At 34.5% G+C, this 17,469-nt stretch overlaps 1 protein-coding gene across 2 annotated transcripts in view; it reads right to left on the reverse strand.

Moving 5' to 3' along the window:
- Positions 1-17,469, reverse strand: part of CSMD3 (CUB and Sushi multiple domains 3) — a 1,079,985-nt gene that overhangs the window by 530,999 nt on the left and 531,517 nt on the right. For both annotated transcript variants that reach the window (XM_030875636.2, XM_030875634.2), the window contains one exon: positions 9,615-9,727. In XM_030875636.2, the coding sequence (XP_030731496.1) occupies positions 9,615-9,727 (113 nt within the window). The remainder of the gene's footprint in view (positions 1-9,614; positions 9,728-17,469) is intronic.

A 17,469-nucleotide genomic window follows, 5' to 3' on the forward strand; every position in this document is an offset into this window, starting at 1 on the left:
TAATCAAACAAATAACTTTGTTCTCCTCTGCCATTAAACATCAAGTTCTAAAATATAAATACCTCACATATCTCACATCTTACCTTCTGCTTATAACAGATAAGGAAAAACATTTTAGTCTCCAATGATTCTTTTACTTGCATTGATACTTCACTTTCATTTGAAATATCTTCCCCAGTTAAGGTGGATACAATGAATAACCATGAATATAATATGTATAAAATTAAATTATTACTGGCATTGAGGGAAAAGACACATTAATTTGATTAGAAATTGTGATGATTATAGATTATTTGATAAAGGCCCTGTACAACCTACAAAAGTGTATTTGTCAATCAGCCAACTATATATACCTTGGATCTATGGAGAAATATGAAGTGTGAAGCAATGTAGTGCAAGGGAAAGTGACCCTCTCAGAAGCAATAGCTCATAGTTCCACTTTGGGCTCAGGCACTGCCTATAATGACTGTGAGAAAAATCGATCTTTATGGGACTCAATTTCCTCATCTTGGAGGAAATGAGTATAATTGATTCAATTACCTCAAAAGTCTCTCCCAGCTCCAATGTTCTATGATTCCATTATTTAAGTAAATACTAGTCCCTGTCCTAAGGGGAAAATTGGAAAAGCTGTCTACCTGGGAGTGGGTGGAATGATCTTTTGCTTCCATGGAGAAAATGAATATCTTTCAGTCTCACAGATTCATATGTGCCTTTTGCAGCAAAGCATAACCTGCTCCTTCCTTCCCATCTCTCCAGTCTTATCCAGGACTACACCATAACTTTTTCTCTTTCCATTTCTGCTACACATCCAGGAATTCTAACAACTCCTCAAATGTAACTTGTCATCTATACACACTGGTCATGCTGTCCAGCTTCCAGCCTCAGTAACTCCTACACAGCTTCAGGTCTCAGTCCATGTTCACTTCCTCAGGAAAGGTCTCCTCGAGGCCTGCATTAGGTGCCTTGTTATAGTCTCCCAAAAGCACATTCTCTCTTTCATTTTTAGCACTCTTTACATTTACAATTATTTGTTAACTGTCAGTCTTTGTCCCATTAGACTGAAAGCAGTGACTAAGTCTCTTATTTTTTGCTATGTACCCTATCCTCTTCATGATGCCTAGGCACATAGTTGAAACTCAATGAATATTTTTAAATAGACATGACTTTTAATATTCTACTGCCACTCATTCTCATTCTGGGGGTATAGAAACAAAAAGCTTAGTCCTCACAGCAGACTGTGATAAAGTCAAATTGAATATTTTAGGAGCAGTAGTTTTCTGAAGAAACTTGATGTATTGAATGTAAAAATAGAATAAATCCTTTAAGCTAATAAAAAGCAACAATGAAAATAATAATACTTATTCTAGTAAAGTTTCCATGGGTTATACTTAACAGTTGTCTTTATTCTGAGGGCAGATTGAAATGTTATCATGAAAATCCCACATATAATACTATGTGTTACTTAGTAGTTTTTCCAAGAAAGAGAAACACTTTTAACAGATTACAAGATTTCTTAAAGAAAATGAAAATGATATGAAGAGAAGAAATATCTCAAAAGACAATAATGAGAAAATCCAAGGGGGCTCACTGGTTCTGTGTTAGCAGACCACCACCAGATAGAGAGGTGTCACATCTGGAGGAGATTCTGAGAGAGGAGTTTATCTTGAGAACTCACACAAAGCATGTCCCGCTGATAGCGTATCAGTGTACTATAAGGAATGGATATTGAGTGTAATATTCTTGGACCGTATAATAAACATATCAATATTTAATTTACCAAATCTAATAAAAGAATGTTAGAACTCAAAGTAAATGCAGAGACTATTTTGTCCAAGCTCGTTTTAAAGATAAACTTTCCTTTCAGCAAGTATTGAATCAGTGATGTACATGGCATACCTTAGAGGAAAATAGTTATTCATACAAATGAACTTAGATTCCAATCTAATCACACAAACACTGAAATATATCTCTGTAACACGCTAATATTATGTTTGTATATTACAAATAATTTAGTTCCTAAAAAAACTAAAAAGTTTATTTTTCAGTATAATTAAAAATTATTTTCATTATTTACAGAGTGCATTCTAAGAGTCTGTTAAATCATCATCTAAATATGTTCTTTAGATGACTTTGATCTCATTAAATTGAATTCACTTGAGTTAAAGAACAGGATATGGGGAAATAGGAAATATTTATAAATTAAAAAAATGATATAACTGTGCCTTACATAATTTTATTTCACTAATTTGATTTTATAGCATTGGAAAACTAAGAAATACAACACGTGGGAAGATTTGGGGGATTCATAAATTTCTAACAAAGTCCCTAAGGATCTTTATTTATCATTCATTCATTATTAGTTTTCTGCTTTAAAGTATAGTTTTAAAATTAAATATTTAAGAATCAATTGCTAGGGCTTCCCTGGTGGCGCAGTGGTTGAGAGTCCGTCTGCCGATGCAGGGGACACAGGTTTGTGCCCCGGTCTGGGAAGATCCCACATGCCGCGGAGCGGCTAGGCCCGTGAGCCATGGCCACTGAGCCTGCGTGTCCGGAGCCTGTGCTCCGCAACGGGAGAGGCCACAACACTGAGAGGCCCGTGTAATGCAAAAAAAAAAAAAAAAAAAAAGAATCAATTGCTAATAACATAGTAATTCTTTAATACTAAAAGCCATTTTGGTTTAGCATTAATCTCAGTGAGCTTTTTTGCAGATTACAGTTTGATATATTTATTGGACCATCCATTTGAATTGTGGTAAGTACTATGGGAGTATAATGATGGATTGTGCAGAATCTTTGTTTCACTGTACTAACTAAAAGGACAAAAACCTACACCCACCGTTAGCTCTTTTGCCAGATACCATTGTATATCTACACTATATAAATATCCTTATATGATTAATTCTTTTTTTAACTGACTCTAATCAGAAATATAACAAGGCTTAATCTTGGGATTCTACGAATGGTGATTTTGGAGAAATATCCTAATAAAGAGATGGAAAAAATCATATAAGTGGAACAAAATTTTAAAATCTCATATAATTGGAGAAAAAAAAGAATGTGTTCAGTTTAAATAAAACTCAGTCCCTCACAAGAACAAGTCAGGTTTTCTTAGGCAGGTACCAGCAGGATTAAGAAATAAGTAATTGATTATAACAAATTTTTACTTTGTACCACCTTTCTTAAGACTAAAAATGTTTTAATGAAAAAACAGAAAAATGAATGCAATTTTCAGCACTTCTTTTGCTCCTTGGGTATAAATTTACCTTGTTATAATCTCTATTATATCATTGACACTCTTGTTTGTAATACCTCAACCTACTAAAAAGAAAAAAGAAAAACTTGAAATCTGCAAAGTACAACCACTTAAGCACTTCAAAAATAAATTCCGAGAACATGCTATTCTCTCTTCTACTTAAAGTTATTTTAAATGAAACATTGTTCTTGCCCTCTTGTCAAAAACTATCAAAACATTTTCCTCATAATCTTTTTCTTATTTCTCTCAAAATAATAATACCATTAAAAATAAAACAGCTTATATTAGTATTCATTTTGAAACATTACTTGGTAATGTTAGCACAGAAATTTGTTTACAGCTTCATTGGGGTATAACTGACAAACAATAAACTGACCATATGTAAAAGGTGCAGTTTGATTAATTTTAACATATGTATACACCTGTGAATCATTACCATAGCCAAAGTAATGAACATTTATCTATCTACCACAGAATGTTTCTCTGGCCCCTTGGTAATCAATTCCTCCAATGCCCCAAAAATAATCTGCTTTCTGTTACTACGAGTTTTAGTTAGCATTTTCTAGAATTTTGTATAAATAGAATTATGCAGGATATACTGTGTTTTTGTTTTTGTTTTTTTTTGGTCTGGCTCTTTTCACTGAGCATGATAATTTTGATCTTTATCCATGTTTTGCATATGTTAATAGATTTTTCCTTTTTATTGATGAGTAGTACCCCATTCTGTTTATATACTCACCTATGGATAAATATTTAAATTTCTTCCAGTTTGGGGAGATTTTTAAAAATATATATGCTATGTATACTTATACAAGTCTTTGTATAGACATTTGCTTTCATTTCCCTTGGGAAAATGTCGAGGAGCAAAATGGCTGGGTCGTATGGTAGGTATCTGTTTAAGAAATTGTCAAACTGTTTTCAAAAGTGATTATAACATTTTATGTTCCCACCAGCAGTGTTTGAAGTCTAGTTATTCCACTTCCTCCGCAGGTCAATACTTTTAATCTTCACCATACAGTGGGTACATAGTGGTATCTCCTTGTGGTTTTAATTTGCATTGCCTTTATGATGATGATGTTGAACATTTTTTCCAAATGCTTTTGAGCCATCTGTATCTCTTTTTTGGTCAAGTGGATGGCCAGTTCTTTTACCAATTTTAAATTGGATTATTTTCTTTACCCTATTATTGAGTTATTAAAATTCATTATATACTCTGTATACAAGTTCTCTATTGGGATGCTCAAGATCAGGGTGCTAGCATGGTCAGGTTCTGGTGAGGACCCTCTTCCTGGCTCACAGACAAGCACCTTCTCTCTGTTTACTCACATGGCCTTTTCTCATTGTGAGTACTTGAGGAGAGAGAGTAGGCTCTCTGGTGTCTCTTCTTATAGGTCACTAAACCATCATGTAGGTTCCCCCTCATGACCTCATTTAACTCTAATTATCTCCCTAATGCTCCACCTCCAAACCATCACATTAAGGGTTAGGGCTTCAACATATGAATTTTGTGGGGGGACACAAACATTTGGTCCATAGCATATAATATGTTTTTGGTCTGCTAGCTAAGAAAATTTTCCCTAAGCCAAGCTAACTATGCTTTTCTGCTAGTTTTTTTTTTTTTTTTTTTTTTTTTCCCCAAAAGTTTTGTAGCTTTAGCTCTTATATTTAGGTCTATAATCCATTTCAAGTTAACTTCTGTGTACTGTGTGAGTTAAGGGAGGGTTGAGGGTTTTTTTGTTTTTTGGGTTTTTTTCTTTTTGCTTTTTTTGGCACGTGGGTATACAATTGTTTCAGTATTACTCATAAAAAAAAAAAAAAGAATATCCTTTCCCCATTGAATTCTTTAGCACCTTTTCTGAAAATCAACTGACTGTATATATGTGGGTCAATTTCTGAAGTATTCATAACAGAAATCTTAAGAAAGAGAAAATAATCAAAAACATTTTACATACTTTTTTCCATTATCCTGCAACATGATTTCAGTGATAACTAAACAAGATTATGTCTCAGTGTCATAATTAGCCATGTAGGAACCAAGGAATTGATGTTATTTTCAAAACATCTCAATAATCTCATGATATGATTTGAGAATTAAAAAAAAAAAAAAACAACTGGGACCAAAATTTAATTCATAAATAATGGCAGTAAGGCACGGGTCCTAAGATTAATAAAGAATGTTGCCCATTATGGATGTACACTGTTAGTAGAAGGTGATTACAGAACTCTAATATTTCTATGTTTCCTTTCCTGAAAAAAAGTAAAGAATGTATTGAATATTACTTTCTCAAATATAACTGTTCCTTTCTATGAGTACACATTGTCCCTGGACCCATCCATGGTGTTTTTCCACCCTAAAAAAAATAAATAAATAAAATAAAGAAAGAAATATATCTGATTCTGCAAGCAATGAACTGTAATATAGATCTTCCCTTTTTTTCTATGTTGAAAGAATTAAATAACAATGAGATGGCAAGTGTGTTAATCAGGGCTTAATTAGCTATAAGTGACATAAACTGAACTCACCATGGCTTAAACAAGGAAGAGTTTATAGCCTTATACAATTGGAAAACCAAGGTCTAGTATTCCCTTCAGGCACTTAGGAGTTTCAAGTTTTTCTACAATACTGTTTTTCATTTTTTCCATCTGCTGGTTCTGCCGGCAACAAAAGTTGACCACCAGTAGGCACCAAGTTAAATAATCCTTAATACACCACCTCAAAAAAGAGATTTTCTTTCACCTGCAATCTGTATCAATTGCCCCAGATCCTAAACTGTTAACCATATCAAAAGGAATTTTGATTAGTTCAGCCCAAACCTATAGAGCCATACAGAAGTGGAAGAGATAAAGTTCATCAAGCCTAAAGTAGTTCAGCTCTTAGAAGAAAGTGGAAGGATTGCTGGGCAAGCAAGAAAGCAGATGCTGGCAAACAGAGTGAGAAAAAGTATTTACTCTTTTGAATTAATTTACGCCATAAATAATTTGGATAAGATATCTTTACTAATTTTTTAAGAAAAGTTTTTTAATAAATAAACTATGTATGAAATGTCAATATTTGAAAACTATTATCTATATCCTAGAAAAATTTCTAACAAAATATAAATAATCAAAATTAATCCAGGAAAGGATATGAAGAGACTTATAGCCATAGAAAAAAATTAAATTTCCTAAATATTTACCTTTGAGTAAAAATGACAAAGTGGTTTTATAGCTAAGTTCTCTCTTACTCTCAAAGACAAAATGTACAATAAAACAAAAATTTAATTTACAGGAGATCCACTTTTAATGCTATCTCATGCAAAATCTATGGATGATAAGAAAAAGATATCTTTAGATCAAATCTGGAAAGTTTTTTTAGCAGGTGTTCCATTTAGAACCAACAGACTACTTAACAGAGAGCATGGTAATTATGAAAATTATTTTTAGTAGGCGAAGCTGCTAAAGTTATCTGCACATCAAAATTTGAAACTTCTCAAAATGAACCCTACTTCAACTTTGAGCTCAGGTTTTATATTATGGAGGATGCAAAAACACGATTTTCACAGTAGGAAAACTAAACTTTTGAGGACATACTTTACCCTGTATTAAATCATATTATATAGGTCAACTCATTTGTTCAGCTTTATTGAACAATCATTAATTACCTATGATGATATAGCAGGGGGTTGCTAATGGAAATATAAAGATGAATATGATGCATTTCATCTGGTTAGGTAGTATATACGATACAGCGTTTATAAAACAGAGTAAGTGTTCTTTTGTAATGGGGGGAGTTAAGGAAGGCTTCACAGAAGAAGAAATATTTGAACATTGTCTCACAGCATGAGTGATGTGATGCTGAGTTAGAAATAGAATATGGATCCAGATAGAATTTATTGAGTGTAAGGAGAAGTGTGAAACAACTTGCTGGGTTCAGAGAATTATGGATCGTTTTATAAAACTGGATTGTAGGGAGAAAAAAGGTGGAAGATAAGATCTGTGGAGCTTCTGCACTTCATCTTTAGGCAATAAAAATTTTGGAAACATTTTACGCTGTAGTGTAATATGATCACCTCCCTGCTGCTGGGAGATCATCATTAGCAGTGTGGATGTTAGACTGAAAGAGACCAGATTGAAGGGAGGGAAAGAATAAGGGAATTATTCATTTAGAATCTCCTGGGTTGGTTTGTTTCAAATCTCACTTTGGTGGATATCTGTATATGGATAGTTGGATATATTTTTCTCTGTCACTATATTATGATCTTCCTAAGAGAGAAAATATCCGGCTGTTGTTTCTTTTCCTTTTGGCCACACCACGTGGTGATCAGGATCCTATCTTAGTTCTCCGACCAGGGATCCAACCCCAGCCCCTGCAGTGGAGCATGGAGTCTTAACCACTGTACCACTGGGGGAAGTCCCTGGCTGTTCTTTCTATACTCAACAACTCATTCAGTAGCTGGCACATAGCAGATCCTTAGGCAGTACATATATTTTAAAATTATTTGTTGAAATCTGAGCAGAAAACAAAACAAAATAATGTTTAATTGTGCTACTTTACAAGGTACTTCCAGCTCTTGAACTGCAGTGGAATGGAGAGCAGTTCAAGAGTTGTAAATATCGACAGGTCTCCCCTGCGGCTCTAAACTGTTCGTGAGCTTTAATAACTGGGTTCTTTGCTGAAGCATTGTCGTTAATGATTAATACAGTTTCTAAGGTTTAAATCACTCTAGACTTTCTAACAGTTTAAATTTCTTAGGGTGAAGAAAATAATAAAGCCAAGAGGATTATAATTTACAGGGGAAAAGTAAGGAAAAAGAAAACAATCAAGACATAGATATTTGCAACAGAAGCTGACCATTCTTTAAACTTTGTAACTTTGTTTTATTTACTGGGGATAGATGTGGATTTTAAATGGAGGAAGAATATATTTAAATCATAATCAGGCTAACCTTTTTATTTTTTTAAACTGACATTTATACAGATTTCCTGAACTATTCAAATTAATATAGTACCAAATTTAGTCTCAAGTTAAAAACACAGAATGCATGTGTCCTGTCTCCCTGACAACATCATGCATTCATTTCCCCGTGCCAGGATACAAAGGCATGGCAAGCCGATGTCTGAAAAAATAAAGTCTGTTTAAAAATTATTATTATGCAAGTAATAGAATTCTGTCTACTTAATAATCCATTGTTTAATTGATAAGATAGAGAATAATGACTTTTACAATAGAAAAAATAAATTCAAGCAGCATAACTTTCTGATGGTCTCTTTCACATTTTTATCTTTTAAAGCATAGAATTTAACTTAACTTAATAACATATACATATTTTCAGTCAGAATTTCAAAATTGCTTTTCTAATATGTCCGTTGTGTGTATACCTGTATATCCACTGTCTCTATTTGACTTAAAAAAAAGTTAATTGTGGGCTTCCCTGGTGGCGCAGTGGTTGAGAATCTGCTGCCAATGCAGGGGACACGGGTTCGAGCCCTGGTCTGGGAAGATCCCACATGCCACAGAGCAACTAGACCCGTGAGCCACAACTACTGAGCCTGAGCGTCTGGAGCCTGTGCTCCGCAACAAGAGAGGCCGCGATAGTGAGAGGCCCGTGCACCGCGATGAAGAGTGGACCCCGCTTGCCGCAACTAGAGAAAGTCCTCACACAGAAACGAAGACCGAACACAGCCAAAAATAATTAATTAATTAATTAATTAAAAAAAGTTAATTGTGTGTCAAAGATATGATTTCACAATGTTTGCATCTCTCTCTTATAAATGGAACTAAAACAAAAGATTGTTTTACACACATGTAATTCATCATTAATCTGCAAAACTATCAATATTGGGATAGGCAGTAGCAATTTAACACTTTTGTGATCTGTAATTTACATAGGAGTTGATAATCTGAACACTGATACCATGTATTTGATCTGAGAGATACACTGACGAATTACAAAATAAAAATAAAAATAGTAATAATTGGTACCCTGGATTCTTTAAGAAATTAAGTCTTTACTTTGTATTTAAGTATTTAATAATTAGTAGATTTTTTGCCAGGCAATTTGTATAAAGTTTATAAAATCACATTGTCTTCTGGGAAAGGCTAGGAGTCCAGAGTGCCTAAAGCACAGGCACTGTATAGTGGACTGAGGGAGAGATTAGGTATGCAAAATATATACATTTTAAAGGGAAAAAAAAAACCAATTTTATTTAAAGAAAAGTGAAATCAACATTTATAGTTAATTTAAAGAGGCAAGTATTTTGTTGAAATACATTCTTATATGCTGGGAAACTTTTATTTTATAGATACAATTAAACTTGAATTTAAAAGTATTCTCTGGTTTTATTAAGATAACGTATTTCCCAAAGTAGCAATTTATCATACCTTTGTAGTTAACCTTGAAGCCAATAGATCCGACACTTTCATCTGTTTGAAGGTGCAGCCACATTTGGCTACTCATGCTTACTATCAAGTCTGGCACAAAGCTTCCAGTCAGCCTAAAAACGGATGGACAGAGAAGGGAGAAATGGATTATTAAAATACCCTCTGTATGCAAATTATGAGACAGATATGTTTCTCAATACTTTCTTGGTTAGAAGCAAACAGCTGTCAGATAAACTTATAAGACTGTGTTGTTATAACAGAACAAACAACATAATTTAGTGATCAAGGTTTATTATAAACAAGTACTATTTTATGTGTTTAACTAGGTTAGATCTTTCATATCCCCGAGGCAAGATGCTAAATTTTATTTTTTTAATTTATTTATTTTTTAAAATTTTATTGGAGTCTAGTTGATTTACAATGTTGTGTTAGTTTCTGCTGTACAGCAGTGAAGCAGTTATACATATACACATATCCACTCTTTTTTAGATTCCTTTCCCATATAGGTCATTACAGAGTACTGAGTAGAGTTCCATGTGCTATACAGCAGGTCCTTGTTAGTTATATTTTTATACATAGTAGTGTGTATATGTCAATCCCAATCTCCCAATTTATCCCTCCTCCGTCTTCACCCCCCGTAACCATAAACTGTTTTCTACATCTGTGACTCTATTTCTGTTTTGTAAATAAGTTCATTTGTACCAATTTTTTTAGATTCTACTTGTAAACGATATCATAGGATATTTGTCTTTCTCTGTCTGACTTACTTCATTCAGTATGACAATCTCTAGGTCCATCCATGTTGCTGCAAATGACATTATCTCATTCTTTTTTTTTTATAGCTGAGTAGTAATCTATTGCATATGTGTACCACATCTTCTTATCCGCTCCTGTGTGAATGGACATTTAGGTTGCTTCCATGTCCTGGCTACTGTAAATATTACTGCAACAAACACTGGGGTGTGTGTATCTTTTTGAATTATGGTTTTCTCCAGATATATGCCCAGGAGTGGGATTGCTGGATCATATGGTAGTTCTAGTTTTAGTTTTTTAAGGAACCTCCATATTGTTCTCCATAATGATTGTACTAATTTACATTCCCACCAACGGGGCAAGAGGGTTCCCTTTTCTCCACACTGTCTCCCACATTTATTGTTTGTTGATTTTTTGATGATGTGGTACCTCAAGGTACTTTTGATTTGCATTTCTCTAATAATTAGTGATGTTGAGCATCTCTTCATGTGCCTGTTGGTACAGGGACATTTTGCCTGAAGTAGCTTCACACATTTAGGAGAAGGGACGGCAGGGTTAGGACCTGGAGCCTCTTTCTGCTCTAGAAAGTTCTACACCTATTTCTTATTCCTTTTCATTTCTAGATGTCTATCTGCTTATCTTTTTATTCTTTGATACTTCCTACGTTTCCTTGTTTTTTTTTTTCATTTCCACAATTTCCAAAAATGTATTTGCCCTCTTATTTTTTTTTAACATCTTTATTGGAGTATAACTGCTTTACAATGGTGTGTTAGTTTCTGCTTTATAACAAAGTGAATCAGCTATACATATACATATAGCCTCATATCTCCTCCTTCTTGTGTCTCCCTCCCACCCTCCCTATCCCACCCCTCTAAGTGGTCACAAAGCACTGAGCTGATCTCCCTCCTGTGCTATGTGGCTGCTTCCCACTAGCTATGTATTTTACATTTGGTAGTGTATCTATGTCCATGTCACTCTCTCACTTTGTCCCAGATTACCTTTCCCCCTCCCCGTGTCCTCAAGTCCATTCTCTACGTCTGCATTTTTATTCCTGTCCTGCCCCTAGGTTCTTCAGAAACTTTTTTTTTTAAGATTCTATATATATGTGTTAGCATACTGTATTTGTTTTTCTCTTTCTAACTTCACTCTGTATGACAGGATCTAGGTCCACCCACCTCACTACAAATCATTTTCGTTTCTCTTTAATGGCTGAATAATATTCCATTGTATATATGTGCCACATCTTCTTTATCCATTCATCTGTCGATGGACACTTAGGTTGTTTCCATGTCCTGGCTATTGTAAATAGAGATGCAATGAATATTGTGGTATATGACTCTTTTTGAATTATGGTTTTCTCAGGGTATATGTCCAGTAGTGGGATTGCTGGGTCGTATGGTAGTTATATTTTTAGTGTTTTAAGGAACCTCCATACTGTTCTCCATAGTGGCTGTATCAATTTACATTCCCACCAACAGTGCCAAGATACTAAATTTTAGATCATTGAAAATCTTACACTTCTTTTTGAACTGAAAAGAAAAAAAGAATCTATAAAAATCTTTAACTTGTTTTTTTAACACCAGGAATGTACTTCATTTTGACATTCAGGTTTCATAGAACTGTGTTCTAAAGAAACATTGTGAAAAATATTTAAGTACTGTGCAAAACAATAAAATGGCAAGGAGTATAATATAAACATTCGCAATACTGATGTTAGGCTAGTCATGTCATGTATGTTGTACTGGGAATAATTTTATTTTAAAGGATATTCTGCTATTGCATCACTGAATCTAGGCATTAATAATCTCATTCAGTAATGCTCAATTTTATAACCCTAACAGGGGAAATTACTTAATGTTTCCTTTGTCATTGATAATGTTTTAGTCACATATTTGAACTGAAGCCAAGGGTCATATAAAGCCGGAAAGCAAATGAGTAAATAAGATCTTGAGGGGAAAAGTCTGTCAAGAATACAAAGAGAAAAAAAAAATGGATTCACTGCTGAGTAAAATATCCATAATGACTAGGACTTCTAAATTACATACTTAAAAATAAGTTTGTAAAAGCAGAAATTCTTAAGTGTTTACCTACTTTATTGGTAGAACCATGAAGATTTCTGAAAAATTGCACGAGGAGAGAAGGTATAAAGTTTCCCTTCCTAATAAAAAGGGTACCCTAAGAGAGCAGTGTCCTGGATGGAGGCTATACTATAATTAGACCAGCAGAGGGCAACATGGAGGACTGTATCCTTGAAGCCACCATGGCAGCAGAATGTCCTGCTCACTGGTCAGCCACCAAAACTACAGAACATTATCAGCAGACTGCATTAGCAATACAGCTATGCCAGCAGTGCCCAGTGTTACAGAATTTATGGGAATCCATCACAAATGAACCCAGTTAAATATTATGATTTAATTATGGGATTGTGAATAATATTAAGGAATAGTGTGAGATATAAAGATACTATAAGATATTATAGAATTTTAGACTACATTCACTTTCTTCTTGCCAAAGCAAATTTAAAATTATTATAATGTAAAAGATACGAACACATACATTCTCCTTTGTAACATATGTGTATATCTGTATGTATTCATATACATACACATACGCATTATCGTTTGAAAACTTTGTGGCATGTGAACTTTCAATTTTCAAATTGATGAGTTCAAAAGAACTAGTCTTTTGAGCTATGGTAAAGAGACAGGTTTATGGGCAAGAGTGAGGACTCAAGCTCAGAGACATGAAAGAAAGTAAAGTAAATCCATTATGAAATGGGCATGAGAGCTTAAAACTATAGGATGTGCATCAGCTATACCATATCAAATATGCCAACAATCTATCTCATAGTGAATATGATGAGATTAAATCATTCCTCTTTATTATACCCTCCTATATCCATTCAATCCTGAACTCTTTTACCAGCCCAAAACCTCTAGCACACATAAGTTTGTCAGTATTTCATAAAGAACAGCTAACATATATAGACTAATCGTTCCACTGCCAATTTGTTCTATTGGCCGTGATTCTACCAGTTCCCACAACCCATTGGTGGTATAAGGGTAAATATAAATCTAAAAAAAAAAGGATTAAATTAAACATTTCCCCGATATCAGAAGGTAAAGAAAAATTCCCCTTTCTCTCTAGCATTTCTCTTACGAAACTTGAAATTATAAATTATAATGTTTGTTACAGATGTATGTAAATCTTTTAAGCTAAATAAGCCTCTTGTCAATTTTTGCACTACATGAATGACTTTCTTGCAGGCCTTAGTGCTACCTCTTTGAAATGTGAACATCAAGGAAAATGTCACCCTGTCTCCCTGTTTCTGTGGGAGTTTAAGCCTAGGCATATAGCTCCATGATGTTAATTTCCTGCTTTTCATAAAGATAGGAGAAGTTCTATTTTCCCTTTTGATACGGTCAATTAACATGTATGTAAATAGATTGTATCTGCCTGATATATAAAGGGTAAGATTTAGTTCTCTTTGCAATCTCTTTAGCAGATTGCCTATGATGTCCATCACAGTCTAGTTGAATGCTTATTCAATATTAAAACTGTTTCATTCTTTCTACTTTTATGGAGAGTCTTGACTGGGTTGGCAGGAGATTTTTTTGTTAATTATATTTCTCCAACAATTTGGTGATGAGGGTGGGATGCAAATGGCAGTTCCAAAATTAAGTGGACCAGATGAAGTTCTTACGGCCACATAACAGTAGTTTAAGAGACCCTAAATTATAAAAAGTCTCCCTCCTAGTGCTCTGCTCTTTTGGAATACTAGCTAGATGAACCACCCTCTGCAAATTTAAGATTTTTCTATTGAGTAAGCATGGGTAAATTGGGCTCTAAAATCCCTTCAGGACCATGATTAGCTTTGATGATGGAAAAATATGGGAAGCCAGGAATGTTGCCTGCAGTTCTTAAACAACTACTATCTCTGTCACATTTGGAATACTTATGAGAATACAGTCTTTCAAAATTTATGAGGGATTTAGGAGGTCCACATTATAAGCAAATTAATTATTGGTATTTACTGGATGGACGTCATTCTAAGAGTAAAATTAAAAATGATTTGGAAAGCCAGAAGGAAAGACTGAGGAAAATGGAAGAATTTACTTTAGAAAACTTGCAATTGTAAATCCTTTTTCTGCCCTTTGAGGTGTAAATCTTCTACAATCAGGAATGTCTCTCTCAAGGACTTGGAAGCCATAGATCTGAAATAAAATCATCAAAGGAGATAGCATTCCTGTTTTCCTGACTCTGTGGGAGCGAAGAGCCCAACTTTGCTAAGTAACTACTAGCAAACACAGATGACATATTAATATTGACTAATCTCCCACCTAAAGTTTTCCAGTACTTTTCTACTAGCTCACCCCAGCATTTAAACACCATCCCACCTTGTCCAGAAGAGTTGAGTTCAGTTTGTCTTCCCTATAACAGTAGTCTTGACCCTCATTAGTCTTTGCCCCTATTGCAATAGTCTTGAATAAAGTCCTCCCTGACTGTTTAACTGGCCTGACATAATTTCTCTCTTATAACAGTATAGACATGATCTGGTCTTACAAATCCAAGAATCCAATTATTGGCAGAGTAAAACTGAGGCCATCTTACCAATTTTTTTATAATATCAAAGTAAAAGTAACTGATATACATCCAGATACTCAGTATCTAAATTTGACACACACACACACACACACACAAACAGTTGTGTTTACTAGTTTGATTGCAAGGAAGATGCAGCAGGAAAACTATCACATAAGAGAAACAGAAATCTGGCATTCATAGTTTAAGACTGCAGTAGACAGGCGTAAAGTCTCTTGATTAACTTTGAGATACAAGTTCCTTCCAGTCCAGGTACAGATAAATAAACAAAAGTGGATATTTATTCAAACACATGGAGGCTAAATGATATGCTACTAAACAACCAATGGATCATTAAAGAAATCAAAGAGGAAATCGAAAAATACCTAGAGACAAATGAAAATGAAAACATGACAATCCAAAACCTATGGGACCCAGCAAAAGCAGTTCTAACAGGGAAGTTTATAGTGATGCAAGCTTACTTCAGGACATAAGAAAAATCTCAAATAAACAACCCAAACTTACACCTATAGCAACTAGAGAAACACAAACACAACCCAAAGTTAGTAGAAAGGAAGAAATTATAAAGATCAGAGCAGAAATAAACGAATCAGAGACTAAGAAAACAATAGAAAAGATCAATGAAATTAAAAACATTAAAAGATGGTTCTTTGAAAAGATAAACAAAATTGAAAAACCTTTAGCCAGACTCACCAAGCAAAAAGAGAGGGCCCAAATCAACAAAATCAGAAATGAAAGAGAAGTTACAACTGACACCACAGAAATACAAAGGATCATAAGAGACTACCACAAGCAACTATATGCCAATAAAATGGACAACCTAGAAGAAATGGATAAATTCTGAGAAAGGTACAATCTCCCAAGACTGAACGAGGAAGAAGCAGAAAATATGAACACACCAATTGCCAGTACTGAAATTGAATCAGTAATTTAAAAACTCCCAACAAATAAAAGGCAAGGGCCAGATGGCTTCACAGGCAAATTCTACCAAACATTTAGAGAAGAGTTAACACCTATCCTCCTGAAAATGTGTACAGAAACAAAAAAGACCCCAAACAGCTAAAGTAATATTGAGAAAGATGAACAGAGCTGGAAGAATCAGGCTCCCTGACTTCAGACTGTACTACAAAGCTACAGTCATCAGAATAGTATGGTACTTGCACAAAAACAGACACATCAATCAGTGGAACAGGATGGAAAGCCTGAAAATAAACCCATGCACTTATGGTCAATTAATCTACAACAAAGGAGGTAAGAATATACAATGGAGAAATGACAGTCTCTTCAACAAGTGGTGCTGGGAAAACTGAACAGCTACATGTAAAGGAATGAAATTAGAAGATTCTCTAACATCACATATAAAAATAAACTCAAAGTGGTTTAAAGACCTTAATGTAAGACTGGATGCTATAAAACTTCTAGAGGAAAACATAGGCACAACACTTTTTGACACAAATCGCAGCAATATTTTTTTGTATCCATCTCCTCGAGTAATGGAAATAAAAACAAAAATTAAAAAATGGGATCAGGACTTCCCTGGTGGTGCAGTGGTTGAGAGTCTGCCTCCCGATGCAGGAGACATGGGTTCGTGCCCTGGTCTGGGAAGATCCCACATGCCACGGAGCGGCTGGGCCCGTGAGCCATGGCCGCTGAGCCTGCGCGTCCAAAGCCTGTGCTCCGCAACGGGAGAGACCACATGTACCGCAAAAAAAAAAAAAAAAAGATCAAATTAAACTTAAAAGTTTTTGCACAGCAAAGGAAACCATAAACAAGACAAAAAGACAACCCTCAGACTGGGAGAAAATATTTGTAAATGGAGCAACCGAAAAGGGATTAATCTCCAAAATATACAAACAGCTCATACTGCTCAATATCAAAAGACAAACTAACAACCCAATCAAAAACTGGGCATAAGACCTTAATAGACATTTCTCCAAAAAAGACATACAGATGGCTAATAGGCACATGAAAAGATGCTCAACATTGCTAATTATTAGAGAAATGGAAACCAAAACTGCAAAGAGGTATCACCTTACACTGGTCAGAATGGCCATCAACAAAAAGTCTACAAATAATAAATGCTGGAGAGGGTGTGGAGAAAAAGGAACCCTCCTACACTGTTGGTGGGAATGTAAATTGGTGCAGCCACTGTGGAGAACAACATGGAGTTTTCTTAAAAGACTAAAAATAGAGCTACCATATGCTCCAGCAATCCCACTCCTGGACATATATCTGGAGAAAACTATAGAAAAAATATATGCACCCCAACAACATTCATAGCAGCACTGTCTGCACAGCCAAGACATGGAAGCAACCTAAGTGTCCATCGACAGATGAAAAGATAAAGAAGATACGGTGTGTATATATATATATATAGTTATTTATTGTTATTTATTTATTGTTATATATATATAGAACAATAGAAAATATATATAAATATATGTATATACAATGGAATATTACTCAGACATAAAAAAGAATGAAATAATGTCACTTGCAG

The sequence above is a fragment of the Globicephala melas genome, chromosome 17 (genome assembly GCF_963455315.2).
Source record: "Globicephala melas chromosome 17, mGloMel1.2, whole genome shotgun sequence".
In the NCBI taxonomy this organism is placed as follows: Eukaryota; Metazoa; Chordata; class Mammalia; order Artiodactyla; family Delphinidae; genus Globicephala; species Globicephala melas.